Consider the following 23,856-nt stretch of genomic DNA (forward strand, 5'->3'; position numbering starts at 1 on the left):
TTTCGAGTCCAGAATCGTCTCACGGTGGGCTAGGCCTGGATCCGAAGAACCGACCGCCGGAGTCCAAAGGCAGCAGCAGCTCTTCGGTACAGCCACCGGGGTGGGTCCAGTAGCAGCGACAGCAGCAGTTCGGATGGTATCGCCACCGGGGTGGGTCCCCGATTACTCGGCTGCGGGGGCCCACTCCTCGCGTCGGGCGCTAGTGGCAATCCTGGTGAACCCGTGCTTGGGTGGTCGTCCGGCGGTCGAGTGCAGGGGCGCCAACTCAGCTGAACGGCGAATGAAGTGGCAGGGCGCAACTCGGCTGGCCGGCGAGTAAAATGGCAGGGTGCAACTCGGATGGCCGGTGAAAGAGACGGTTGGGGTGCCCTCATCTGCTGGCGAGCCTCCACCTGGGGAGGTGGGGGAGGCACGTCCGCGTCGCTTCCCCCCGCCAGGGCACCCTCCGTTATTGAAGGAAGAAGAGAATGGGAAGATCCGCACAGCGTGGCAGACTCCGCCTTGGCGCTGCCAGAGCTTCGGCGCTTCGTGTAGCCTCCGGCCTATTCGCACAGTCGTCCGCCACTGATGTCAATGGATTTTTGCATGGCTTTTATAGCCCAAAGCCGACTAAAAGGACCGCCCAAAACAGGCCAATGTTGCAACTTCGAGGAAGGAGAGGCGAGGACGGTGTCACGTGGACGTAAATGCTTTGGGATGCAGGTCGCAGCAGACTGTCATGTAAATAGTTGTTTAAAACGTGTTTTAACCTGTTCATTTTGTCGGAATGTTGTTATACCTATAAGTTATTAAAATATTTAACCATACTACTTTGTTGGAGTGTTGTACATATTTGCAATCTAGTTAGTGTAATCGGAAAATGGCATTGTCCAATTGCGCGTGATCCTAGTCAAGTTCGGTGACGTTGATGGTGGGTATCAACAGACTTCCGGTTGTGTCTACTGGGAGGGGTGGGTGGTAGGGCAGACATGTTTAGGCAGCGAGAGCGATGGAGCCGGGCTACCTCGTGGCCGTCTTGACCGTGAGCTTGGTTCCTTCCCCTAGTTCCATATATCCCACAAAGGGCTATTTCCTAGCGTTTCTTTAGTTTTGTAGGGTCAAAAAGGATCCTACCAGTGGCTACTGACTCTCGGGGTCCCCCTTTGTATATTTTATGCCATAGCTTGCTATAAACTACGGCGATTAGTTCGTATTTTAGTGAACATGTCCTTATTAGGGGTGCCTTCCAGAGGAGCCGGATGGTTCACCTCTAATAAGCGGTCCGGGCAGAACCAACTACCAATCAGTGGGGAGAAGATAGGCATGACGGGTTTCAACGGGGACAAAAGTCAGCACTACCTATCTTTTCACTGCTTGCAAAGACTAGACAGAATATCTCTATTCCTCGTTATTTGTAAGCAGAGAATACCTCCAAAGAACCAATATCGAACAACTAGTGTTCGGACAATCAATCAATCAATGGAGAGATAAAGATAGGCACGACGGGTTACAACGGGGACAAAAGTCTGCATTACCTACCCTTCACTATTTGCAAAGACTAGACAGAATATTTCTATTCTACGTTATTTGCAAACAGAGAATATCTCAAAGAGCACTATTCTTCAAAACAATCAATGTTTGGACAATCAATCAGTGGGGAGATAAAGATAGGCACGACGGGTTACAACGGGGACAAAAGTCTGCGTTACCTACCCTTCACTATCTGCAAAGGGAGAGAGAGAGAGAGTATTTCTACTCCTCCCCGTTTGTAGACAGCGAATATCTCAAAGAGAACAATCAATGAGCAATACTAGTATTTCAAACAATCAATCAATTATTTCGCAATTTGTCGTGTTTCACGACCTTACCCGGACCGCGTGGACAGTTTCTCGTCTTCCGCCTCCAGCGCCCGATCGTCCTCTACTCTCCGTATTTGCCGCGGCACTCCTGATGGTTCCCAGTCAGGACCGTAGATCACTCGAGAGAGGTCTGCTCGGAACCAGTGAAGTTCGGATGATCGGCTGCCAGACGAGGGTCTATCGGGCAGGAGCTCTCCCGATCGTTGCAGTCGTTCACTCTGTCGTCAGGACCTCTCCCACTGGATCCACGTGTCGCTGATGGGCCCCACGCTTGGGACGCCAATTGTTAAACGGTAGCGGCAATTTCAGTCGATAAACCTTCAAGTATTGCCCGGCGGTAATCGCCTCTTATACCATTCGATGTTAAACCAATAAAGAGGCAGGCGCCGGAGACTGGAAGGCAGGAAACAAAAGTTTTATTCCGTCGGAGCAGAACACATCAGATCAGACAGCAAGGTATCGTCACGAGGTGCTCTAACTGCATCTCTGAGGCCTGGCCTCTTATACACAGGTTTATGACTTTATTGCAGGGTTATCGTACATGGCACATTCTTGAGATTGTCTTGGAACATGAAAGAACATCCTCGGAATCCCCACTTCGAGCTCGTTCCCACACATATCTACAGTGGAAGTCCCCACCCCATCCACAGTAGGAGATGGCTATCACACAGCTGGACATTCCGCCAATTCCCGGGGGTGTGTGCGACCGGCCGGGTCTCAGGGGGTAGGGGCTTTGATCTACTGTAATCCCTTTGATGTGGGGTGTTTCCCTTACAGTAGGGTCAATAAACTGCATCCGCAGGGCTAGGTGATGGCCTGGGATCGGTTCGGACAATGGGGCGCAGAGGAAGGGGGTTATCAAAGAGATGCATGACCATGTACGGGATGTCGGTCAGGCGCGGGGTGTGATTCCATGGCAGGGTCGCGCAGAAGGAGAGGGTTTATGGCCCGTGTATGAGAGAGCGGGGGTGGTCAGCGCGTGGGGGATGCTTGCAGCGCCAGGGGAATGCGCTGGCGATCGACAATGAGCGGGGGAGAGAGTGGGGTGCCTAAAATGGCGGCTGTGCGTTCGCTGTGCGTGGCGCTGGGGAGAGGCAAGATGGCGCAGATAATGTTCAGTTACAAGCTAAATTTCCACACACCCCAGGGCCAGAGTTAAGACAGGCAAGATGGTATCCACGCAATATCGGATCTTCCGTGGCATCCAACAGGAGTACTCACGGTCGCCCCTTTTATTTGCCCTGGCGATAGAACCCTTGGCAGTGTTGTTTCCGACAGGGAGGTGAAAGAGTGGGCCTGACGATTGGGGGAAGAGTACATATCATCTCACTTTATGCAGACGATCTCCTGATTTAACTTAATGATGCTGGTTCTGAAGTGACGCTTGATCTCTTGAGCAGATTTGAACGAGTGTCAGGCCTGAAGGATAATATAAACAAGACCTATTTGTTCCCCGCTTCTTTGAACCTTCCACGCCCACTGGATCTCCCACTGGACTTTAAGTGGGCCCCCTCCTCCTTCAGATACCTAGGGATACACATCTTCCACTCCTTGGAGGATTAGAGAGAGGGGATCCTAGGAAGAGCGCTTGGAGCCCTTCGAACATGTGTACCCTTCTGGTGCTCCCTACGCCTCCCGATAAGGGCGCGAGTATCCCTGGCAAAGATGGACATGCTGCCACGCCTTTTTCATTCTTTCCTAACCTCCCGACGGTGGTACCCGCTGGATGGTTCAAACAAATAGACGCCCTGCTGCAAGAACTTTTATGGGAGAGGGGGCGTCGGGGAATGTCCCTAGCAACGTTGCAACGTCCTATGACAGATGGAGTTCTGGGGGTACCAGACTTCGAGCTTTACTTCCTAGCTACCCAAGTACAATGGCTGGCACAATGGCTAGATGGCACAGGACCAGAGGGGACGTACTTGACGGACTCTGGCGACCGCACAACACTATTGATAGCTAGAATGCTAGACCCAGTGGTGATTATCCCCCACCAATCCGTGCTACAAACCACTGCCCTGCAGTGTTGGAAACGCTGCGTGGCCAAAAAAGTTAAGGTGCCGCTGTATGCCCCGGCACTTCCTCTGATAGTCCTACTGCATGGCAACCCTAGGACGATATTTACCTCTGACTAATTGTCAGCTTGGACGGAGGTGGGTTTGGAGTCAGTGGGGGATTGCTATCAGCAAGCTACCCAAGTTTAATAAGCTGTTAATGCTCGAACATGTTGGGCTTCAAATTGTGCTTTGTGTAATGTTGAGAGCTGATATATCTGACAGATGCTGAATTGAAATGCTAATAAAAATATGTTTTTTTTAAAAAGGTGGAAACCTGAGGCTGATAGATACAGATGACAAGTTTGTTAACATATTGCAGCCTGTGTCCCTATTTCTTCTTTCCCTCCCTTTCTCATTTTAGATCACTTCCACCTATTTTCCAAGCATTTGTTAAGGTTTAAAATATATGAGCAACCACAGCAGATATTAGAACAGTTTGCTCTCTATTATAAAACATTATATACTCCAACGATGAAGCCCACACAAGAGGATATCTGTAGGTATATTCAAAACAGCTTTGTAAGAAAGATGGGGAGTGAGGAATCCGACTCTCTAGAGGAAGGCATCTCAATAAATGAGATAGAACTAGCAATGGGTGCATTACCATCAGGGAAGGCTGCGGGAGAAGATACCATTCCTCTAGAATTTTATAAAATATTCAAGGATGTTATGCTGGAAACATTTAGTCAGGTAATAGAGGAAATTGGAATTAGGGGGAGAACTCATGACTCATGGCATATTACAAAGAGAATTTTTTTTCTGAAGAAATATAAACCAGCGGAGGAATGTGGGTCATACAGACCAATCTCACTGATAAACGCAGACGCGAAAATATACGCTAAAATTCTAGCTAATTGCTTGGCCCCAATAATGCCCAATTTGGTTTCCCCCCATCAACATGGGTTTATTCAAGGGAGGGACACTACTGCTCATGTAAACACGGCAGTAAGTGCATTTGACCTTGCAAATATCCGACCCACCTCACTTGGTATGATTTTATTTGACGCGGAAAAGGCGTTTGACCGAGTGGGGTGGGAATTCTTATGGGCTACGATAGCAGCCTTCGGAATAAAGGATCAATTTCTGAAGCAGATACAAGCACTATATGACAAACCATGTGCTAAATTGGCCTACTTGGGCCTGTAGTCATCTACTTTTCCGGTATTGTGTGGTACCCGCCAGGGATGCCTTCTTTCACCTTTAATATTTGCTCTTTATATAGAGCCATTTATTTCTGTTTTGCAAAATGATGTGCGAATAAGTGATTTTAAATCTGGGGCAAGCTCTCTGAAGGTTGTCGCCTATGCAGACGATATAGCGTTTTTTTCAACCGAACCGGGAGAAGCGCTGAAAACGATAACGGAAGCAGCGGGACAGTTTGGTTTAATTTCGGGCTATAAATTAAATGTTAATAAGACGCAAGTTCTCCTCAATCATAAACCTTTGATGCCAGTACCTGGAGCTTGCCCAACTGTTATTTACTTAAGGGTCAGGATAACAGCGCGGATTGACTGTATATTGTCACTAAATTACGATGCACTGTTAAAAGAGACGAACAGGTCTTTAAAGAAATGGCACAAGTTACCGATTGGGATTATCTGCAGAGTTAATATTATCCAAATAAAAATTTTGCCTAAATTTCTTTATCTTTTCCGTTCCGTTCCATTACGCGTCCAAAACACATTCTTTAAAAAATTGGATGGATTATTAGGTAGTTTTATATGGGGATATAGGAAGGCAAGACGAGCAATTGATCGGTTAAAACTTTCCTTTAGTCAAGGTGGTCTAGAGTTCCCAGACTTCAAAACATATTTTTGGTCAGCTTGTTTTATTCGTTTACATAGTCTTATTAACTCAGCCAACACTATCCTTAGCCACAAGTTTATTTTGGGGGTTGAGAGCCATATGTTTCTATACAGACACAATGACCCTAACTAGTTTAAAAGGGTAAAATTCAAGACTATACGAGATTATGTATATATTTGGCGCTCAATTCTGCTAAGTAAGAATATCTCCTGCTACCACAGGGAATTACCTCTCTGGCAGAATCCAGGATTGCTGAAGATATTCCACGATCCGGTAGGTAGGAATTGGGTTAGAAGTGGAGTTAATTGTATGGGAGATGTATATGATTACAATGGCTTTGTCTCATTTGAGAGTTTACAGAAAAAATATAAGCTACCGGGGTCTATGCTCCTTAAGTACTATCAGATTCGAGATTTCTTTTTGAAAAATTTAAAACTGGAAAATACAAATGATTCGGAGATATGGGGTTTCTCAATACAGCTGAATCGAAATCTCTGATAAGCAGAGTGTATAAATGGTTCAGCAGTGGGAGACCCGACGATTGCGGGAGATTGGCGGAACGTTGGAGTGGAGTACTGGGAATTCCGGTAGCTGTTGATACTATATCACAGGCTCTTAGTATTATAGACAAGGTCGTACATGCGACTAATTTAAGACTGCAACAATATCGTATGATATGTCTTTAATAATATACCCCGGATAGAATTGTAAAATGGTCATCGGGTAACAATACCAATAGCGAGCGGACAAAATGCCCAAAATGTGATCTATATGCGGCAGATATTAAGCAAATGTTTTTTAACGTGCCCAGAATTAACAATAATTTGGCAGAAGGTCGGGGATGTTCTACACCAAAAACTAGGGATAGAAATACCCTTGTCGACTTCTGAAGTTATGATGGGATATGCAAATTTAAATTGTAATAGCTTGTTTTCTATCTTATTAGTTGCAGCAAGATTAGCTATAGCTAGGGTGTGGACATCACCGAAACCTCCAACTGTGATGGACTGGTGGCTGTTAGTAAGATAGATATATGTAATGGAATTGGCATTGGCTGGGCTGAGAGGGGCTCGTCCTATGATTAAATGCACTGCAATATGGGGACGTATTTTTTGAACGAAATTGCAAATTGTTAAACCTTCCCCTCCATTCATTTTTTTTTCTTTTTTAGTGATTATATCAGATGGTTGTTTGTTTATACTTTAATAATATGTATCTTATTGGTTCACATTTGATGCCTTTTCCAGGTTAAATAAAAAATGTTGTGGATAAAAAAAAGGAGAATGGAGTCAATGGGCCTAAACTGGATTGAGTGCAGATTTAAGTTCAGAAAGATAGTTCCAAAGTCATGTAGGTCTTGTAGCCTCTTGTTTGATTTTGTACCTTTGGGTCAGTTACAGATGAGGATTGCTTACCATCATCTTTTTCTAAATGGAATTAGTCCCTGGAACCTCAATCAAAGAACATTGTAATGCACAGCCTTATATTTATCTCTTCATTGGTGGACTTTTGAGTCCACATTTGCAAAGAGTAGTTCTCTGCTGTGTCTTACATATTTATTCGCGCATAATCAAAAGGGGGACGTTAGAGCTTGTTATTTATCGAGGTCCAGTTTCCGTGCTCCAAGGCAAGTCTATAAATATCAAAAGGGGAAAACAGTTCCTCTCTATGGGCCTAAGTAGAGAGTTCCAATGACTAACTACGCTATTAGGGATGGTATCTGGGGGGGATCTGCAATTCCAGATCGTAATGCCCTCACACACCTGTTAGGGTGTCATGCTTCATCATTGGGCGCTCCTCGTCGGACCGGCGCTGCAATGTCCGACGGGCCTGGTGGCGTCTTTATCGGAGATCTTTTGATCTGGGAACGCCGTTTGGTGAATGAGATGTGTGGGGCTATAAGAGAAACATTGTTTGCTAGAGGTGTAGATTGTGATTGTTAAAAAGGCCCCTATCCTTGTTGGTTCACTTTATTAAATGCTCAAGGAAGGGACTTAATTAAAAACTGTGAGGCTACGTGTGATAATTAAAGGTATTCAGATAGCCATTTGTGAATTAAGTCAGGTCAACATGTTTCGTGTCAAGTGCTCAAAGGTAAAGCGACACTTCTTCAGGACCGGAATGATATGACCGCTTGTGAGCAGTCACGGAAGGAGAAAACCCTTTCTGAGTGCTAGGGTCCTTTATTTAAGGTTCTTGTTATGGTATTCTTCCTGTATGGATAAGACCAAAGGAGACAAGAAAGGGATACGGATACCATCAGAAACTTATGGGTATGGATTAGTCAACTATGATAAAGACAGTGTATCACCCAGACTGGGCCAAATGTGGCTAATGTCTTTTAATAACAAGGGGTTAAGATTAAAAGGAACTAACGCTAAGTGAACATTAAAAACACATGGCATGAGAGGAATCATAGTATGATAAGACTGCTGAGATGGCCACACACAAAGGGGGAAGGTAACGTTTTCAGGGAGAGGAATTAATCTTACCTCCTTGGGGTAGAATGAAGAGCCTCAGAGATGAGGGAAGACGACCCGACCACTTGTGCGGGTGTACTATATGACAGGGATTAAAAGAGACATGAAGCCTACAACATGCTGCTAACAGTTGAAACATAGACGAATTACACATATGCATATATACTGATACATAGGAGGGAAATACTGTTCAGTGGTACAATTCTGGTAAGTATCAGCATATTACATGGACCAAAGAAATTAATGAACAGACAGCATTAACAACAATTGTGCGCGACATGACATGTTGATATGTCGGTTTTGGACAGTTTACTTAGACGATAACATTCGCGATTGTGATAGTTGTCCCAGCCAGCCCTAGTGCCACGTTCATGCTAGTGGGGGCGAACTATGGCTAGGGTGTCGCGAAGGCCAGTGGAAGGTGGGCAAGGTGCCGTGAGTGAAGCGTTAACACCACTGAGGATCGCCTGTGCTTAACGGCGGGGTGTGCAAACTACCCGTCCTCGTGATGTAAATGGACCGCGTACTCAAGGGGCGTGGGGTTGTGTTTGGTGTGAGGTGGTAGGATTGTATTCCCGGGGGGGGGGGGGGGGAGTTCCGATGGAATTGCCAGGGACGGGCTAACAATAAAAGCACTAATGTCCCGTGGCGGGAACGTAAATACTAGACCATCCTCGCAAACCCGTAGTAGCGGGTTAACGTATCAGCAGTGCATATATACACGTGCGGCGGCGAAGGTGAGGTCTCGAACTGAGAGATCGTGAGTTTAAAAAGCAGAGTGAAGGTACAATAATCTAACCGTTGCCCGCAAACTAGTGTTGAGACAGTGAGTATTTGCGGGTTAACACGATACTGACAAACGGAGTGAAGCGGCGGGTGTGAGGTCTCAGACTGAGAGGCCGTGAGGTTTAGAAAGAAGTAAAGTAGAGGTGGCGGGCCGACATGCTGCGGATAAGGCTATGCGTACCTGGTGTCCCGGGGAAAGGGGTGGCAGACTTACCCTGAAACAGACGTGGGCTCGTCTTAGAACCTACTCGTCGTCATCTCACCTGGATGTTACCGAGGGCGATAGGATCCAGATTATAGCGTATCGCTCGGCGATTTAGGTCTCGTGAGATTAAGCCGCCATCTTGTCCCAGGAACGAGATGCCTGACCTTGAGTGATTGTGAGGTGATTGTCACAGTGTTTGATGACAAGCTGTAGTTCTAGAGAACCGGTAGTAGCGGCAAGATATATTTTGCTGTACAGGGGTCCCGAGGGTCCTCTTATAACTATGACAGATAGTTTTAAAGACACAAAGTATCTCTTCCCTGCGATGGTATCAATTAAGTATTATACTTAGGGCAGATGTTCAAATGTACATCGTAGTAGAGTATGAATTCATCGTTTTGCTATGGTATTAACTTCTGTCCATGGAATATCATCGTTTAGACCTTGTTTATGTGTAGAAAGGCGGAAAATCCACCTTTGTTCAGTTTCGAATAGTTTGTGACTTGACCAAGCGGGGTTACTTTCAAGTACTGTCCAGTGTAGTTCGTTCGTTCCATGTTGGTTGGCAATGAAGTGAGTACTCATTTTTGTGGTGGTTCTCCCGCATCGTATATTGCTTCGATGTTCCATGATCCTTGTTTTTACTTGACGTGTGGTCATGCCTATGTAACGGAGGTTGCACGGGCACGTGATCATGTAAACACAGTTTCTGGAGTTGCAATTTGTGTAGTTTTTTTGGGTCCAAACTTTTCCCACTTCTAGGGTGAGTTCTTTAGTTGCCTTTGTCAGGTTACATACTCCACAGTCTCCACAGGGGTAGTGGCCCCTGACTGGTGTGGAACTCCAAAGGGTACCTTGGACAGCTGTTTTTATGATTTTAGGGCGCGTGTGTACCAGGATGTTACTGAGGTTACTTGTGCGTTTATTGGCAAACCTTGGTTTCGGTAGAGATAACGTACCTGTGGTCAGAATCTTCCAATTTTTTGTGATGATTCTTTTTATTTTGTTGGATTCTGGTGTGTAAGTGGTGACGCAGGTCATGATGTCATCCGTCTTTTTTATTTTAGGTTCTAACAATGCCTCTCGGTTGTTGTTGAGAGCTCTTTTGTTAGATTTGTTGATGATGACGGTGGGGTAGTTACGTGCTTTCAGATGGTTGCTTAGGGTGGAGGCCTCCTTTTTATAGTCACTGGTCTTGTCACAGTTCCTGGGGAGGCGTAGGAACTGGCCGAAGGGGAGGTTGTCCCTTAGAGACTTGGGGTGGTGACTTTCGTACTGTAACAGACTGTTCCGGTCTGTTGGTTTTTTGTAAGTGTGGGTTGACAGGGTACCATTATGTAATGTGATTGTCAAGTCCAGGAAATGGATTTCAGTGGGGGAGACGGATCTGGTGAATTTTAAGTAGGGGTCCAGAGAATTTACCCAGGTGAAGAAATTGTCGCAAGTTTCTAGATCCCCTTTCCACATGATCAGGATGTCGTCAATGTAGCGCCTCCATAGGATGATGTTGTTGGAGTAGGTGTTGGTCTTTTCGATATAGAGGCGTTCAAATTCTGCGACGTAGAGGCAAGCCAGGCTCGGCGCAAATGTGCTGCCCATAGAAGTTCCTTGGGTCTGGTGGAAGTATTGGTCTTTGAATAGGAAGTAGTTCTCGCACATGGCGATGGTGGCACATTCATTTAACAATCACAATCTACACCTCTAGCAAACAATGTTTCTCTTATAGCCCCACACACCTCATTCACCAAACGGCGTTCCCAGATCAAAAGATCTCCGATAAAGATGCCACCAGGCCCGTCGGACATTGCAGCGCCGGTCCGACGAGGAGCGCCCAATGATGAAGCATGACACCCTAACAGGTGTGTGAGGGCATTACGATCTGGAATTGCAGATCCCCCCCAGATACCATCCCGAATAGCGTAGTTAGTCATTGGAACTCTCTACTTAGGCCCATAGAGAGGAACTGTTTTACATATTTATTCCTCTATAGTTCAGGAGCACCTTCCTGTTCTAGTTTTGTCTCTGAGTATCTATCCTCCTCAAGTTTATTTGAGATTCTAGTCATCCAACTTCTTTTACAACTTTCTCTGTCTTCACATGCACTGAGACTGGAGGTTACCATGTCTGGGCTGGCCTCTTACTCCTAGGATTGTTAGTCCTTTAGGCAGCTCTCACAAGAGACTCCAACTGAGAACATTTCTCGCAATCATTCTCAGTTTGACATATAAACTGATTCTTCTATCCAGTGGAGAGAAGGTGCACTGCCCTGTAATTTTGTGAAAGTCCACACAAAGCAACCCTCTCCCTCCTGCCCATAGGGGCCATCATGATATTTTTTTGAGACGCAGAATCTACAGCAATGCCTACAATGCCTACAAACAACCCCTCCAGACAAATCTCATAATTCTTTTCTACATATTCAGTGTAATCCAGGGGTAGACCAGGAGTGAGTGGGAGATATAAAAGACCCTGTGCAGAATGTTCATTTTGAGCACGTTTACAAACCCCCATCTATAATATAAGGATAGTGACCTTCAAATACTTATAGAATTGACTTTAAACAGCTGGGCAGTTAGCCACCTTCAGCTGACAAGCCTTTCACTTGGATCGAAGCCCATGAATTGGAGGTAATGGTTTTCCCATCTGAACAAGAAAATACATTTCAGACTGGCTGATGTTTGAAGGGGTGGTGGTGGTGGTGGGGGGGTTTGACCAATTCCGAATTTTCAGTTTTTGTCCTTTGGCCTTGAAGGCAGGAACTTTCTCAAAGGGTTATAGCTCCTCCATAACCTTTGCTAGGGAGTCCTCTGGATAAGAAAGTGACAGTAAAATGTCATCAGCAATGAGGCACAGCTTTTGGTCTCTCCCCCATAAGGGATACCCTTAATGTCTGTGTTAGTTCTAATCCTAATGGCCAATGGTTCCACAGCCAGTGCAATCAGAGGGGCGAGAAGGCCTGCCTGGTATCCCCCAAAGTATGAAAGTGCTCGACATCTGGCTGTTTATCTTGAAGGCTGCTTCAGTGACCTTATATTACGATTCAGTCCTTCATTTGCCTCCTTATCTTGTTAAGGACAGCTTCAATGAAAATCCCACGATGAATTGCTTGGTCAGCATTTAATCAACGTAGCATGAATTTTGAGTCTGCTTCTGCTGCCCTTTTTCACTAGGTAGGCCAAACACCTAATTTTATTTTTCGCCTTTGCCCCCACTTTACTGTCTAGCAGCCTCATGCATCAAGCCAAAATCCAGTCGGTAAAATACCGAATCGCTAATAGCTCCCGGTATTGAGTTAAAAAAACCCAATCCCAATGCATCAACCCAAAAGCAAAAATCGCTATTTAAGGAATCCTTAAATAGCGATTCCTTAAATAGGGATTCCTTAAATAGCGATTCCTTAAATAGGGATTCCTTAAATAGCGATTCCTTAAATAGGGATTCCTTAAATAGCGATTCCTTAAATAGCGATTCCTTAAATAGCGATTGCATTTAAGGAATCCCAAAGTGAGATTCCTTAAATGCAATGCATCAAAGTTAAAAAATTAGCGATTTCGCTAATAGGGGGAGCAAATTACCATGAAGATGAACTGCATGGTAATTTGCTAAAACTTTGAAAAATGCACTTTTGTGCATTTTTCAAAGTTTCATGTTGCGCACACACATGCCCTTAGAGCATGTGTGTGTGCAACATATGTGCACATATCAATTTCAGGGGTGCAATAGGATGTCATTTTGACACCCTTGCACCCTTGAAATTGCATGAGCAATTTGCGAGAACCTACTGGTACTCGCTATTTGCTCATGCAATCTCCGATTCATTCCTATGGGCCTGGAGGCCCATAGGAATGATTGGGATGGCATTCCTTAATTGCTACTCGCAATTTGCTAGTAGCAATTAAGGAAAGTTAAGGAATCGCTATTTGAATAGCGATTCCTACATGCATAGCCTTTTGCTATTCCTTATTAGCGAATCCTTATTTTTCGCTAATAAGGAATCGCAAATGCCAATGTTGATGCATATGCCCCTAGGTTTCTTCCCTCCAGTATTAAGAATGCCACCAGTACACATTGTGTGCACAGGAACTGGCCAAGGGCTTCCAAAATGGAACCCATGTGCCTTCATTACTCTGGTGCACCCATACACACAATGCATGTACTACACAGGCCATATACAAAGCACATAACTTGAATTGTTAGTGCTAGGATCGTTGCTAGTGCACAGTAGCATAACTTTACGCAAGTGCGCCTATTGATTTCCACTCCAGTGACCAAGGTAAAAAGGTCTGGTAAAAACTATGAATTCACAAAACACAATATGCTGCCTCCATCGCTCTCCATGCTAATCCTATGACCGGGCTAGTAGTAGACTTCCAGTAAGAGAAAGAGCACTCGATGAACCCCTCCAGGTAACAGGCTCAGGACCTTACTTATGTTACTGGTGTAGGGCAAAGAAATCAAAGCTCAGGATAACAGATGCTCACCACTGGGCACAGGAACACAACTGCACACCATACAGGGGACACTCCTGTCCCACAAATATGCCTTGGCCTGACTTCACTAGCTTGTTGGGCAGCTGTTTGATATTGCGATGGATAGTTCTTAAATAAAGGTTTCCATTCAGCGAGTTCTATATTCCTCTCTAACAAATCAGAATTTTGCATTCCTGGATTCTTCGTCTGTGATACTCAAGATCTTTTTTGAGACACCGCCTCAAAGTACAGAAATTTACTTACGTGCATAGGGAATTGATAAGATACAGAATCGGTAATGTACAAAATGTGTTCCTTTTTTTTGTTTTCTAAGCAACAGCAATTGTTGGTCTAGACTTGAAATGAGGATTATTTCACTGTCTTATCAAGCCAAATAAAGAAGATTTCTGAGATTCATGTAGTTACTTACCGGCTGTGTTAGAAATTATTCTCAACCTGTAAAATAAAGTATACCATTGATAGAAAATAGTATCTAAAATGTAGTTCATTGAAATTCTCTCGGGCACCAAACACCACACAAACTCTTTTCTTTGTTTACAATAGACTTTTATTGACACCTATGACATTACACAAAATGCACACTAAAACTCCTGACACTTGTTGGTCATGTTCCCTAGAACACGCTGATCTAAAACATTTATTCTTTACATGTCCATTTGTACTTAAATTTTGGAAACAAGTATGGTCTCAGATTAACACTATTTTTTGATGCGCAGTTCCTTTTTCATATGCAATATCTTCTTAGGCAGCCTATCTGTCGTATGGTCTAGAAGTCAATTGAAAGTGCAGATTATAGACTTGTTACTAGCAGTTGCTTTTCAGCAGAATAAAGAAAACCGGAAAGTCATGTTTAAATTATCTAACTTGGCATGGTGGTACGCTGTCTGTTATAATTATAGACTGGACACAACATTTGTATATCCTATATCTCTTGCTGGAAAAAGATTACAACTATGGTCTCCTGTTACACAGTTTCTTGACAGAAATGCAAAAAGATCGTTTGATCCTACCCCTCTGATGCAAGAAGTTGCTCAACCTCCTCGACTTCCTTATTATTGAGAACACATTTTTACTATAGTTTTCTTGACAATTTATACAATTGCATATTCAAAGTATTTTGTCTTTTTACTTTCTTCTTTTTATTTATTTCTTTCTCTTATAGTTTATATGAACCAGTTCCTTATAATTGTTGAGTTTTCCAAATATTTAAGTGTATGAAGTATTGATGTTTGACTTTTTGTCAATAAACATTTTCTTGAACTAAAATGTTGTTCATAATTCTGATACAAGGACCTGTGCTCTAAGATTTCTTTCCAGTGGCCTAGGGCTTTTAGTATCCTTCTAATTAAATTGAAAATGTGTGCTTGACGTTTTTTGTCCGCTTTGGAAGCGAACAAGGCTCATTCAGGTCAATTGCATCTGAACATATACAAGTCCATGATATGAGAGTGTCTACTCATAGGATCATCCACAAAAAGATTTGTTTTTTTGGGTTGTGTACTTCCAATGAGCTCATTTAAAGTTGAACTCATTGTATTATGTGAGTATTGTTCTCTTAAATACTGAAGAGTTTATTACAGAAATGTGAGGGACTATTGCATGGAAATGCTAACAAATTGTATGGTGTTACTCAGATAGTGTTAAGAGCCAAGTCATCATCCCACATATATATTTGAAGCTTATAAACATGTATCATTCCATAATTATTTTTAAGACTTTTAATAGGACCAAAAGATTTTCTTTTATTGCCTGACTTCTAATTTGCCCAGGATGAAACTTAATTAGTCTTTTTCTTTCTCTTATACAGTGGGGCTCTGGGGACAACCTGCTGGCTGTGAAGAACCCTACTTCAGTGATGATTCTAAGCGAACAGGTGATGTCTTCTCACTTTCATCAGCAGGTTGCTGCTACGCAAGTGGCCCCGACCCAGCTCCATCTCACTTACTTCAGCACGGGGGTCCAACACAGCCTGCGCACTGACATTTATGTAAAAGGAGTCTTTGTAACAAAGGTTTGTATTACCAATAGCCTAATATATCTATCCTCATTTTCACCCTTATACTCTGTAATCATTAACTAATTCTGCTCCTTTTCATTCCACAGCTTTTGAATAGTGGTAAACATGCGGCCTGTTTTATAAGTCCTTATACTGTTCATTTTCCAAAACGTGCTGCTCTATTGTTTTTTATCTCAGATTTATTTGACTCTTCAAGAGCATTTTGCTTTGATTCTTTTTCCATGGGAACATTTTGTTTTCCACTACATATTTATCCACGAATAGGGATTTATAGCAAATGCCTCTCATTCCAGCGCATTCTTTGCGATCTCATTTCCTTTCACTGGGGCTGTTCCTGCTTGCCATGTGAACAAAGTAGGCCTTAAAATCTGCTTATAGCAAACACAAATGAAGGATTTAGATTTTTCAGGTAATGATAGACTTTACTCTGAGGCTCCTAACACTATGTACATGTAAAAGTGCCCACAATGAGACAGTATGCCATGGTCAGTCAGGGCTAACTGTTCTTGGTGTCAGACATTTGTCTCACCCATATTTTGCTTTATTTTGGACTCATTTATATGGTTAGAAATTTACTTAGAAGTTCCCAGGATAAAAGAGAACCCTACAAGTGAAATTGGTTGCAGAAATGTTTCAAACAGGTTGGTACTCTTTTAGGTTGCTAGAGAAGGAGTCAGACAAAGAGACAGAAGCAAATAATTGAAAGTGAAGGAAAAGGTTTTAATTATAATCTTCAATCTCTAAACATAAATTAAAAATGAGAAAACTATTTCCTCTTAGTTGTTTATGAACCACCTCCTAATTGAAGTTTTTAGCCAGGAAACTGGATTCATGCTATATTCTAAAGACAACTAACTTCGGCAGTTAAGAATGGGAGATGGTATCTGTTAGAAACTGTGTTTATGGTTGGTAGAGGTATGCACCCTTTCCAAGCAGGAACCACAATCCTAGTCAGGGTAAGGCAGTAACACACTCTAAATTAAGCTGTGCTCACCCTTTGGTAGCTTGGCACAGAGAAGTCTGGCTTAACTAAGAGGAAATGTGTAAAGTATTTGTGCACACAACACATAGTAACACAGTGAAAACACCACAAAAGGACTCCACTCTAGTTTATAAAAATTGAGAATAACTTTATAAATAAACGAGACCAAAACAACAAACATCCAATCACTAGAAGTAGAGATATGAATTTTTAAAGAATAAATGAAAAAATAGCGCTTAGAAATAAATAGCTCTCATAGAGTTGATTGGTCGCGCTGAGCCGGGACAAAGTCAAGAGTTCAGGCTGCCCACGATGGAGCGTAGGCCGCTTACAGGACCCACGCAGGGCCCTCTGCGCAAAAGTACCCTAATCCTTGTCGCAACACAAGATGCTTCGATGATCCCCTCGCAGTTGGGGTGTTGAGCTGGATTTCTCCACGCAACTGCAGCAATGCATTGGTTCCGCAAAGCGAAGCGCCGGTTCTGAGTGTGGCAGTTCTGGATGCGATGCGCTGTTTTTAAAACATTTTATTTCTTTATTGGCATTTTGTTATCATACATGACATTGCACGTAGGGTATTGAGTAAAACAGCAAAAAAATAACATGACATTTCCAGTTACTCTTTGTTTGGACACTTAAAGTACAGTATAGGCAGTGTTATATCACATGTGTCAGTTTTGTAGGCGTTAATCAGTGTGAGGATGTGAGGGTTCCACATGTTGACCATCTATGCCCGCCAGTCTATCTCAGTGTAACTCTAATCTATAGCCTATCTATCCCTCGTATTTTGGATTTGTCATGTGTGACATGCCTTCTTTTTCCCCTGGGGCCTTGCAGTCTGGCAGGAAGTGCTGTATTATTCACCAGTAGCACTGGTATCAGTCATGCCATACATACCACTAAATAAAAACTAAAGAAAATGGAACTACCTCAAACAGCACATGCGGGGACACTTCACTCTGACAGTAGATGGAATAGGGGGATCAAGCTGATATGCTAGCTTCAGAGTAGGGCGAGCCCAACCCGCGCCTACTGTGGTTGGAACCATATATCCCATACTTTATCGCCTGTATGGGGGAGAGATGAAGAGGCAAGAAGGTGGCGCGGCCAGCACATGTGTCACGCAGACTACCATAGGTCACCCCGCCTCAGTATTCTCAGTGCTTTAGTCCGTGGGCGATGCACTGGGTTAATCCACGCTGCAGGGGGGATGCGTTGATGCGTTGTTTCCGAAGCTGTGGTTCCGGAGGCGATGTGCCGATTCCGAGGGCGATACGCCAGTAGAATGTCCTCAGTTCCAGAAGTGTTCTGATTTGGTGGTGTCACAGGTCCAGTACTTATACCCAGTTGGACCTTTGAAGTAGGTAGACTTCAAAGAGATTTTTTGAAGTGCACACTACCCTACCTTTCCTGCCCTGGCTTCAGACTCACTCAGGAGGGTATGGAATCATTTGTGTGTGGACAGGACACAGCCCTTTCAAGTGTAAAGTGTCAGCTCCTCCCGCCCATCCTGCTCAGGATGACCCACCAGCATGCAAATGGCTACTCAGTCACACCTACCCTTCCTTTGTGTGTGGCTGTCTAGAAGGAATGCAGGAAGCCAGCTGTCACCCACTCCACATGTCTATTCCAGAGACGGGCAGAAGGCACCAAATTTAAGTAAGAAATTTAAGTAAGAAAATGCCAACTTTCTAAAAGAGGCATTTTCAGAACTGCAGTTTAAAAACCAACTTCACCATCAGTTGTGTTTTTAAATAGTGAGTCCAGAGACACCAATTTTGGGGGTCCCATCTCTTCCCAATAAGAAATTACACTTAACAAATGTATTAAGGCAATCCCAATGTAATCCTCTTGCAGTAGTGAAAAACGAATGTGAGAGTATTTCACTACCGAGACCTGTAAAACCCAAAAGTACATGTCCTGCTTTAGAAATACCCAGCACCTTGCCCATGGGCTGTCCAGGGCCTACCTTGGAGATGCCTTATATGTCATAAAAAGGAAGGTTTGGGCCTGGCAAATAGGTCAACTTGCCAGGTCGAAATGGGAGTTTAAAACCTCTCACACTGGCTCTGCTGTGGTAGGCCTGGGACATGTTTAAAGTGCTACTTAATTAGGTGGTACAATCAGTGCTACAGGCCCACTGGTAGCATTTCAATATACAGGCCCTGGACACATGTAGTACACTTTACTAGGGACTTGCAAAGTAAATCAAGCATGCCAATTGTCGATAGACCACTGTTATCATGTCTTCAGTAAAGAGCACATGCACTTTAGCACCAGTTAGAAGTGGTTAAGTGCCCAGATTCCAAAGCCATCCACAAATTGTCAAAAACAAGAGGTCAGAAGGGAAAAAGTCAAGGTAAGCCATGCCAAGGATGCCAAGTCTAATAGTATCGCATTTCTGTTTCCTGGGCAACCTGTTAGGTTTCAGCATGCAGCTAGGTATATCATAGAGCAAGACAATTTTCAGCAGGCCCTCAAGAAGGGCACTGCCCCTATCCAAATGTTAGTGGACCAAGTTTGAACAAGCAAAGAAAGAGAACTCTTGGAGTAAAGGGATTAATATTTGATCAAATATTGAAGTTGAGAAACATCTGTTAATAGCAAGACTCCAATATCGCTAACAATAATGTGTCATAACCCAAAGCAGATTAAGTGTTTCCTGTTCTATTGATACATTGTCTTATTGCAAGGCACCCTTGCCCGAGTTTGTTTGTTGTGGGTATAAATGGTTTAAACAAGAACACAAAAAAATTACTACAGTATTCATGGCACATTAACATACCCCCACTCCCTACCCACTATGCTCTACCTTCAGAACGGTATTGAACAATATATAGGATATCCACTGAATTTGTCAAAGGGGAGCCAACGAGAGAACAGGCACGGGACACACACACCCCACAGGCTCAGGGCGATCCAGATACATTCCCGCCTGTATATCCCCCCCACACATTCGCGCCTAGCAGTCATTCCATGTACGATCGCTGCACCATTTATTCATGATCCCAAGTGTTCTTCACGGTGGCCTAGCATCTGGCGACTCGAGTAACACAGTGAGCATCGCTACCCAAGCCTGTAAATCATCCGCTAACTTGTTATCTCTCTGAGATTTCCGCATAGGGCTTTCTTTCTCCACTGCCCACTCTGCCATATCTCTCATCCAGTCACACACCATTAGAGGGCTAGGGGAAATCCAATGGATAGCCACCCTGTGCTTAGCAAGCACCAGCCCCAACAAAATACATTTTCAACTAAGGGTTTTCTTCTTTTATACCAGAATCATTCCTAGCAATCAGTGTCTGCCAGTACACGTCTAGATCGGGGCACCCCCACAGCATGTCGAAAGAGTCTGCCCCAGCCTCATAACAGCATTGGCAGGAGGACACCGGCCCAGGGTAAATGGCATGCAACGTGTTTGGGGGAAGATACACCTGGTGTACTACTATGTATTGAATTAATTTGAATCCTGCATTGGTGGAGGTCTTTTTCACCCCCTCGTGTACACCCTCCCATTCCTTATCTGTGAGTGGTTCTCCCAGTATCTCATACGACCTATTCTGGACCGGTAAAGTGTGCCATGGGAGGTCCGGAGATCAACTTACATCCACCAGCCATGTTGAACAGCATCACCCGAGTCTATGACTCCTGGGGTGCGTCCAAAAGAGTTGGCCACATTCCTTGCAATGTAGCCGCCATTTTAGCAAATTGCAAAAATTGCCCCGGTCTCAAGATAAAATCTGCCACAGCATCGGTCAGGGTAACAAACTTATCTTTGGAATAGAGATTTTGCAGGGTGTTGTAACACCCAGCACACCTCCAGTTCATGGACATTGTCCGTAAGATGTGCCCGAATGGGTACAGTGTCCAGATGCATACGTTCAGCACATAGCGAGTGCGCCGCAGCACCCACCGGACTACCCTCGCCCAGGTTCGATACACCTGTCCGACCACGTATGGGACTGAGTCCGGGACTCCAGCACCCAACATCAGGAGGTCTGTCAGGGGAATCCCTATGCATGTGTTCTTCAAGAGTCGTTTTTCCCAGTTGTCCTCATCATCGAAACAGTGTACTGAATGCTGCAATTGAGGCGCTTGATAGTATGGCTCCAAGCAAGGTAACTCCAGCCCTTGCTGCTTCCAGGTATGTTTGAGTGTAGCAAGGCCTACTCTCTTTCTCCCCAAGGCCCAAAGCAGTTCCACAATCAACCTTTCCAAATAAACAAAATATTTTCTAGGGATTTGTGTTTTCCAAATCAATCATAATTTGGACAACATCCAAAATAAAGATTATGGAAAAGACAACAAAGATATACTTGTTCTGTTGTTGTTACAAATAACTACTGTTCGAGGCATATGAGCTGCAGATTGTACACTTAGCATAGATCGCCATCTGGTGTTGGGCCCGGATGTTTGCAGTTTGTTTTTCTTCTTGGACAGTCTTTGGAAGTCACGAGTTTGGTGACTCCTCCTTCGGTCCGTACTGCGCATGGGCTTCGGCTCCATCCTCAGATTGTTTTTTTCCGCCATCGGGCTCGGATGTGATACTTCGTGCTCCGGCTTCGAACTTCTACGGTTCCAGCCTCGACGGAAAATCCTCGTTTCTTCGAGTTTCTTCATCATCTTCATCTCTCGAAGCGGCACTTTTCTCCATCCCGTACATCGGCACCGGCCTTCGGGCCCTCCTCGACTCCGGTCCCGGCCGATGGAAAGGACTCCGTTCAAAAAGTGCCCAAAATGTGGGTCTAAATTTCCCCACACCGACCTCCATCAGGTGTGTAATCTTTGCCTCTCTCCAGAACACGAGGCCAGAGACTGCCCCGCCTGTAAGTCTTTTCGATCGAAGAAAACCATCCGGGATCGAAAAGCTCGACGCACCATGGCGCACTCATCGTCTGCAGCTCCTCCGGACATCTTCGGAGACGGCGCCGAAGCTTCGGGGCAAACACACACCGAGCAGGAAGAAGACGTCGTCAGCGCTTCCGAGGCCGACGACTCCGACGTGGAGGACATCACACCGGCGCAGCGGGCCGTGAGTACTGTGCCCCCTCCCACCCCCGCGCCCAAAACCAAAGAGACTCAGGTTACTCCCTTGCCTGCCGGCCTGGGCAAAACCAAGACCAAAGCTTCGATCACCCCACCTTCGGGCTCGGTATCGAAGCATCCAAAGTCTCACGGCAGCTCGGGATCGAGCCAGCCGATGCCCGGTGCCGAAAAACAGCATCCGGCACCGAAGAAAGCAATATCCAGCTCGACTCCGAAGCCACCGGTGCCGAAGCCTGGACTCTCGGTGCCGACCAAACACAAACATAAATCTGTCGGCACCGACGCTCCGGCGCCGAAAACTCCTTCGACGCCGAAAAAACCGGAGGCCCCAAAAAAGCATGGCGCACACAAACCATCGAAGTCCTCGGTTCCGAAATCACCGGTGCCGACGGACGATTCGACGCCACTGGCTCTGTTTACACCAGACCCTCTACAAAAGACTCTGTCCAAAGATCCAAAGACTGGACTATTGACTTTAATTATCAAGAAAAGACGCCTTGATACTCCGGCTCCTCCTCCACCACCCAAACGGAAGGACTCTGCTACTTCTCCCCTCAGTGTGCCCTCCCCACTACCACCTCCCCTACCTCCTCCACCTCCTCCACCCCCTCCCCCTCCCAGGTCTCCGCCACCTTTACCTCACTACTCTCCGGCCCCGTCCCCAGATCCGGACGACGGGGACCCGGACAATTACCCGGCGGACGCTCGAATGGATCCCACTCCACCAGGGACCCCAGACCCGTGGGAGGATTACAATAACCCTGATGTACCCGATATTCCTCAGGACGACCTATACCCATCCAGGCCGTCTCCTCCAGAGGACTCCTTAGGGTTCCATCATTTAGTGCAGAGAGCAGCACACTACCATGGGGTGGACATGCACACTGAACCAGTGGAAGACGACTTCTTACTGGATACATTCGACATACAGGACAAATCCACCTCTATCTTACCCATGCTTAAGGGTGTCACCAAGCATGCCGCAGAGGTGTTCAAAGACCCTGTCAGGGCCAGGGTACTAAACCCTAGAATAGAGAAAAAGTATAAGGCGGCACCCACAGACCCTGCATACATTAAGGGCCCTGCTCCCTTAGATTCCCTAGTTGTCTCTACAGCTAGAAAGCGGGCTAACTCCCAGTCCTCAGGAGAAGCCCCACCGCCAGACAAGGAATCCAAACTCCTAGACGCGTCTGGCAAGCGCACCGCCTCTCAAGCTGCAAACATGTGGCGCATTGCAAACACACAAGCGCTACTTGCGCGCTATGACAGAGCACACTACGATGAACTTGAGGCTCTTATGCAGCACCTCCCCGAGAAACACAAGCGTAGGGCTCATGAGCTAATACAGGAGGGTAAACTCATTACAAACACCTCCATTAAGTGTGCCCTCGATGCAGCCGACACTGCTTCTAGAGCCATAAATACCAGTGTCCTGCTTCGTCGCCATGCCTGGCTCAGGATCTCAGGGTTTAAGCCTGAAGTCCAGGCGTCCATACTCAATCACCTCTTTGACCAACAAACGCTCTTTGGGCCCAAGGTAGACGAAGCGTTGGAAAAGATGAAAAAGGACACAGACACAGCAAAGTCTATGGGGGCACTCCAAACACAAGCGTCTAAACGTTCCTTTCGACGCTCCTCCTTTCGTGGCACAGGCAGAGGCTTCTCCACCGATAGCACCTCTACCTCCTACAAATCCCCTCCTCAAAATACCTTTTCAAAGGGCAACCAAAGGGGTGGTTACAGAGGCAACAACAATAAGGGCAGGGGCAAAACTAACAACACCCGTTCTGCCACCCCGCCCACACAATGACTTCCCTCCGCTCCCCCCAGACCATTCCACTCCGGTCGGGGGCAGACTGCAAAACTTTATCCACGCATGGGAGTCCATAACATCGGACAAATGGGTGACCCAAATCATTCGGTCAGGGTACTGTCTCGAGCTAACATCTACCCCACCCAATATCCCACCAAGGCACCGCCCAATGTCTCAAGAACATTCCACACTGCTCAAACAGGAGGTACTCTCCCTCCTCCAAAAACACGCTATAGAGCAGGTCCCCATCAATCAGCAAAATCTAGGGGTTTACTCCCTATATTTCCTAATACCAAAGAAAGACGGGACCCTCAGGCCCATTCTGGACCTCCGGCC

At 45.3% G+C, this 23,856-nt stretch overlaps 1 protein-coding gene across 2 annotated transcripts in view; it reads left to right on the forward strand.

Annotated features, from left to right (window-relative positions):
• Positions 1 to 23,856, forward strand: part of IFT140 (intraflagellar transport 140) — a 1,808,590-nt gene that overhangs the window by 605,437 nt on the left and 1,179,297 nt on the right. For both annotated transcript variants that reach the window (XM_085628169.1, XM_085628168.1), the window contains exon 10: positions 15,470 to 15,673. In XM_085628169.1, coding sequence (XP_085484295.1) covers positions 15,470 to 15,673 — 204 coding nt within the window. The remainder of the gene's footprint in view (positions 1 to 15,469; positions 15,674 to 23,856) is intronic.

Source organism: Triturus cristatus, chromosome 10 (genome assembly GCF_964204655.1).
Source record: "Triturus cristatus chromosome 10, aTriCri1.1, whole genome shotgun sequence".
NCBI classification, from domain to species: domain Eukaryota; kingdom Metazoa; phylum Chordata; class Amphibia; order Caudata; family Salamandridae; genus Triturus; species Triturus cristatus.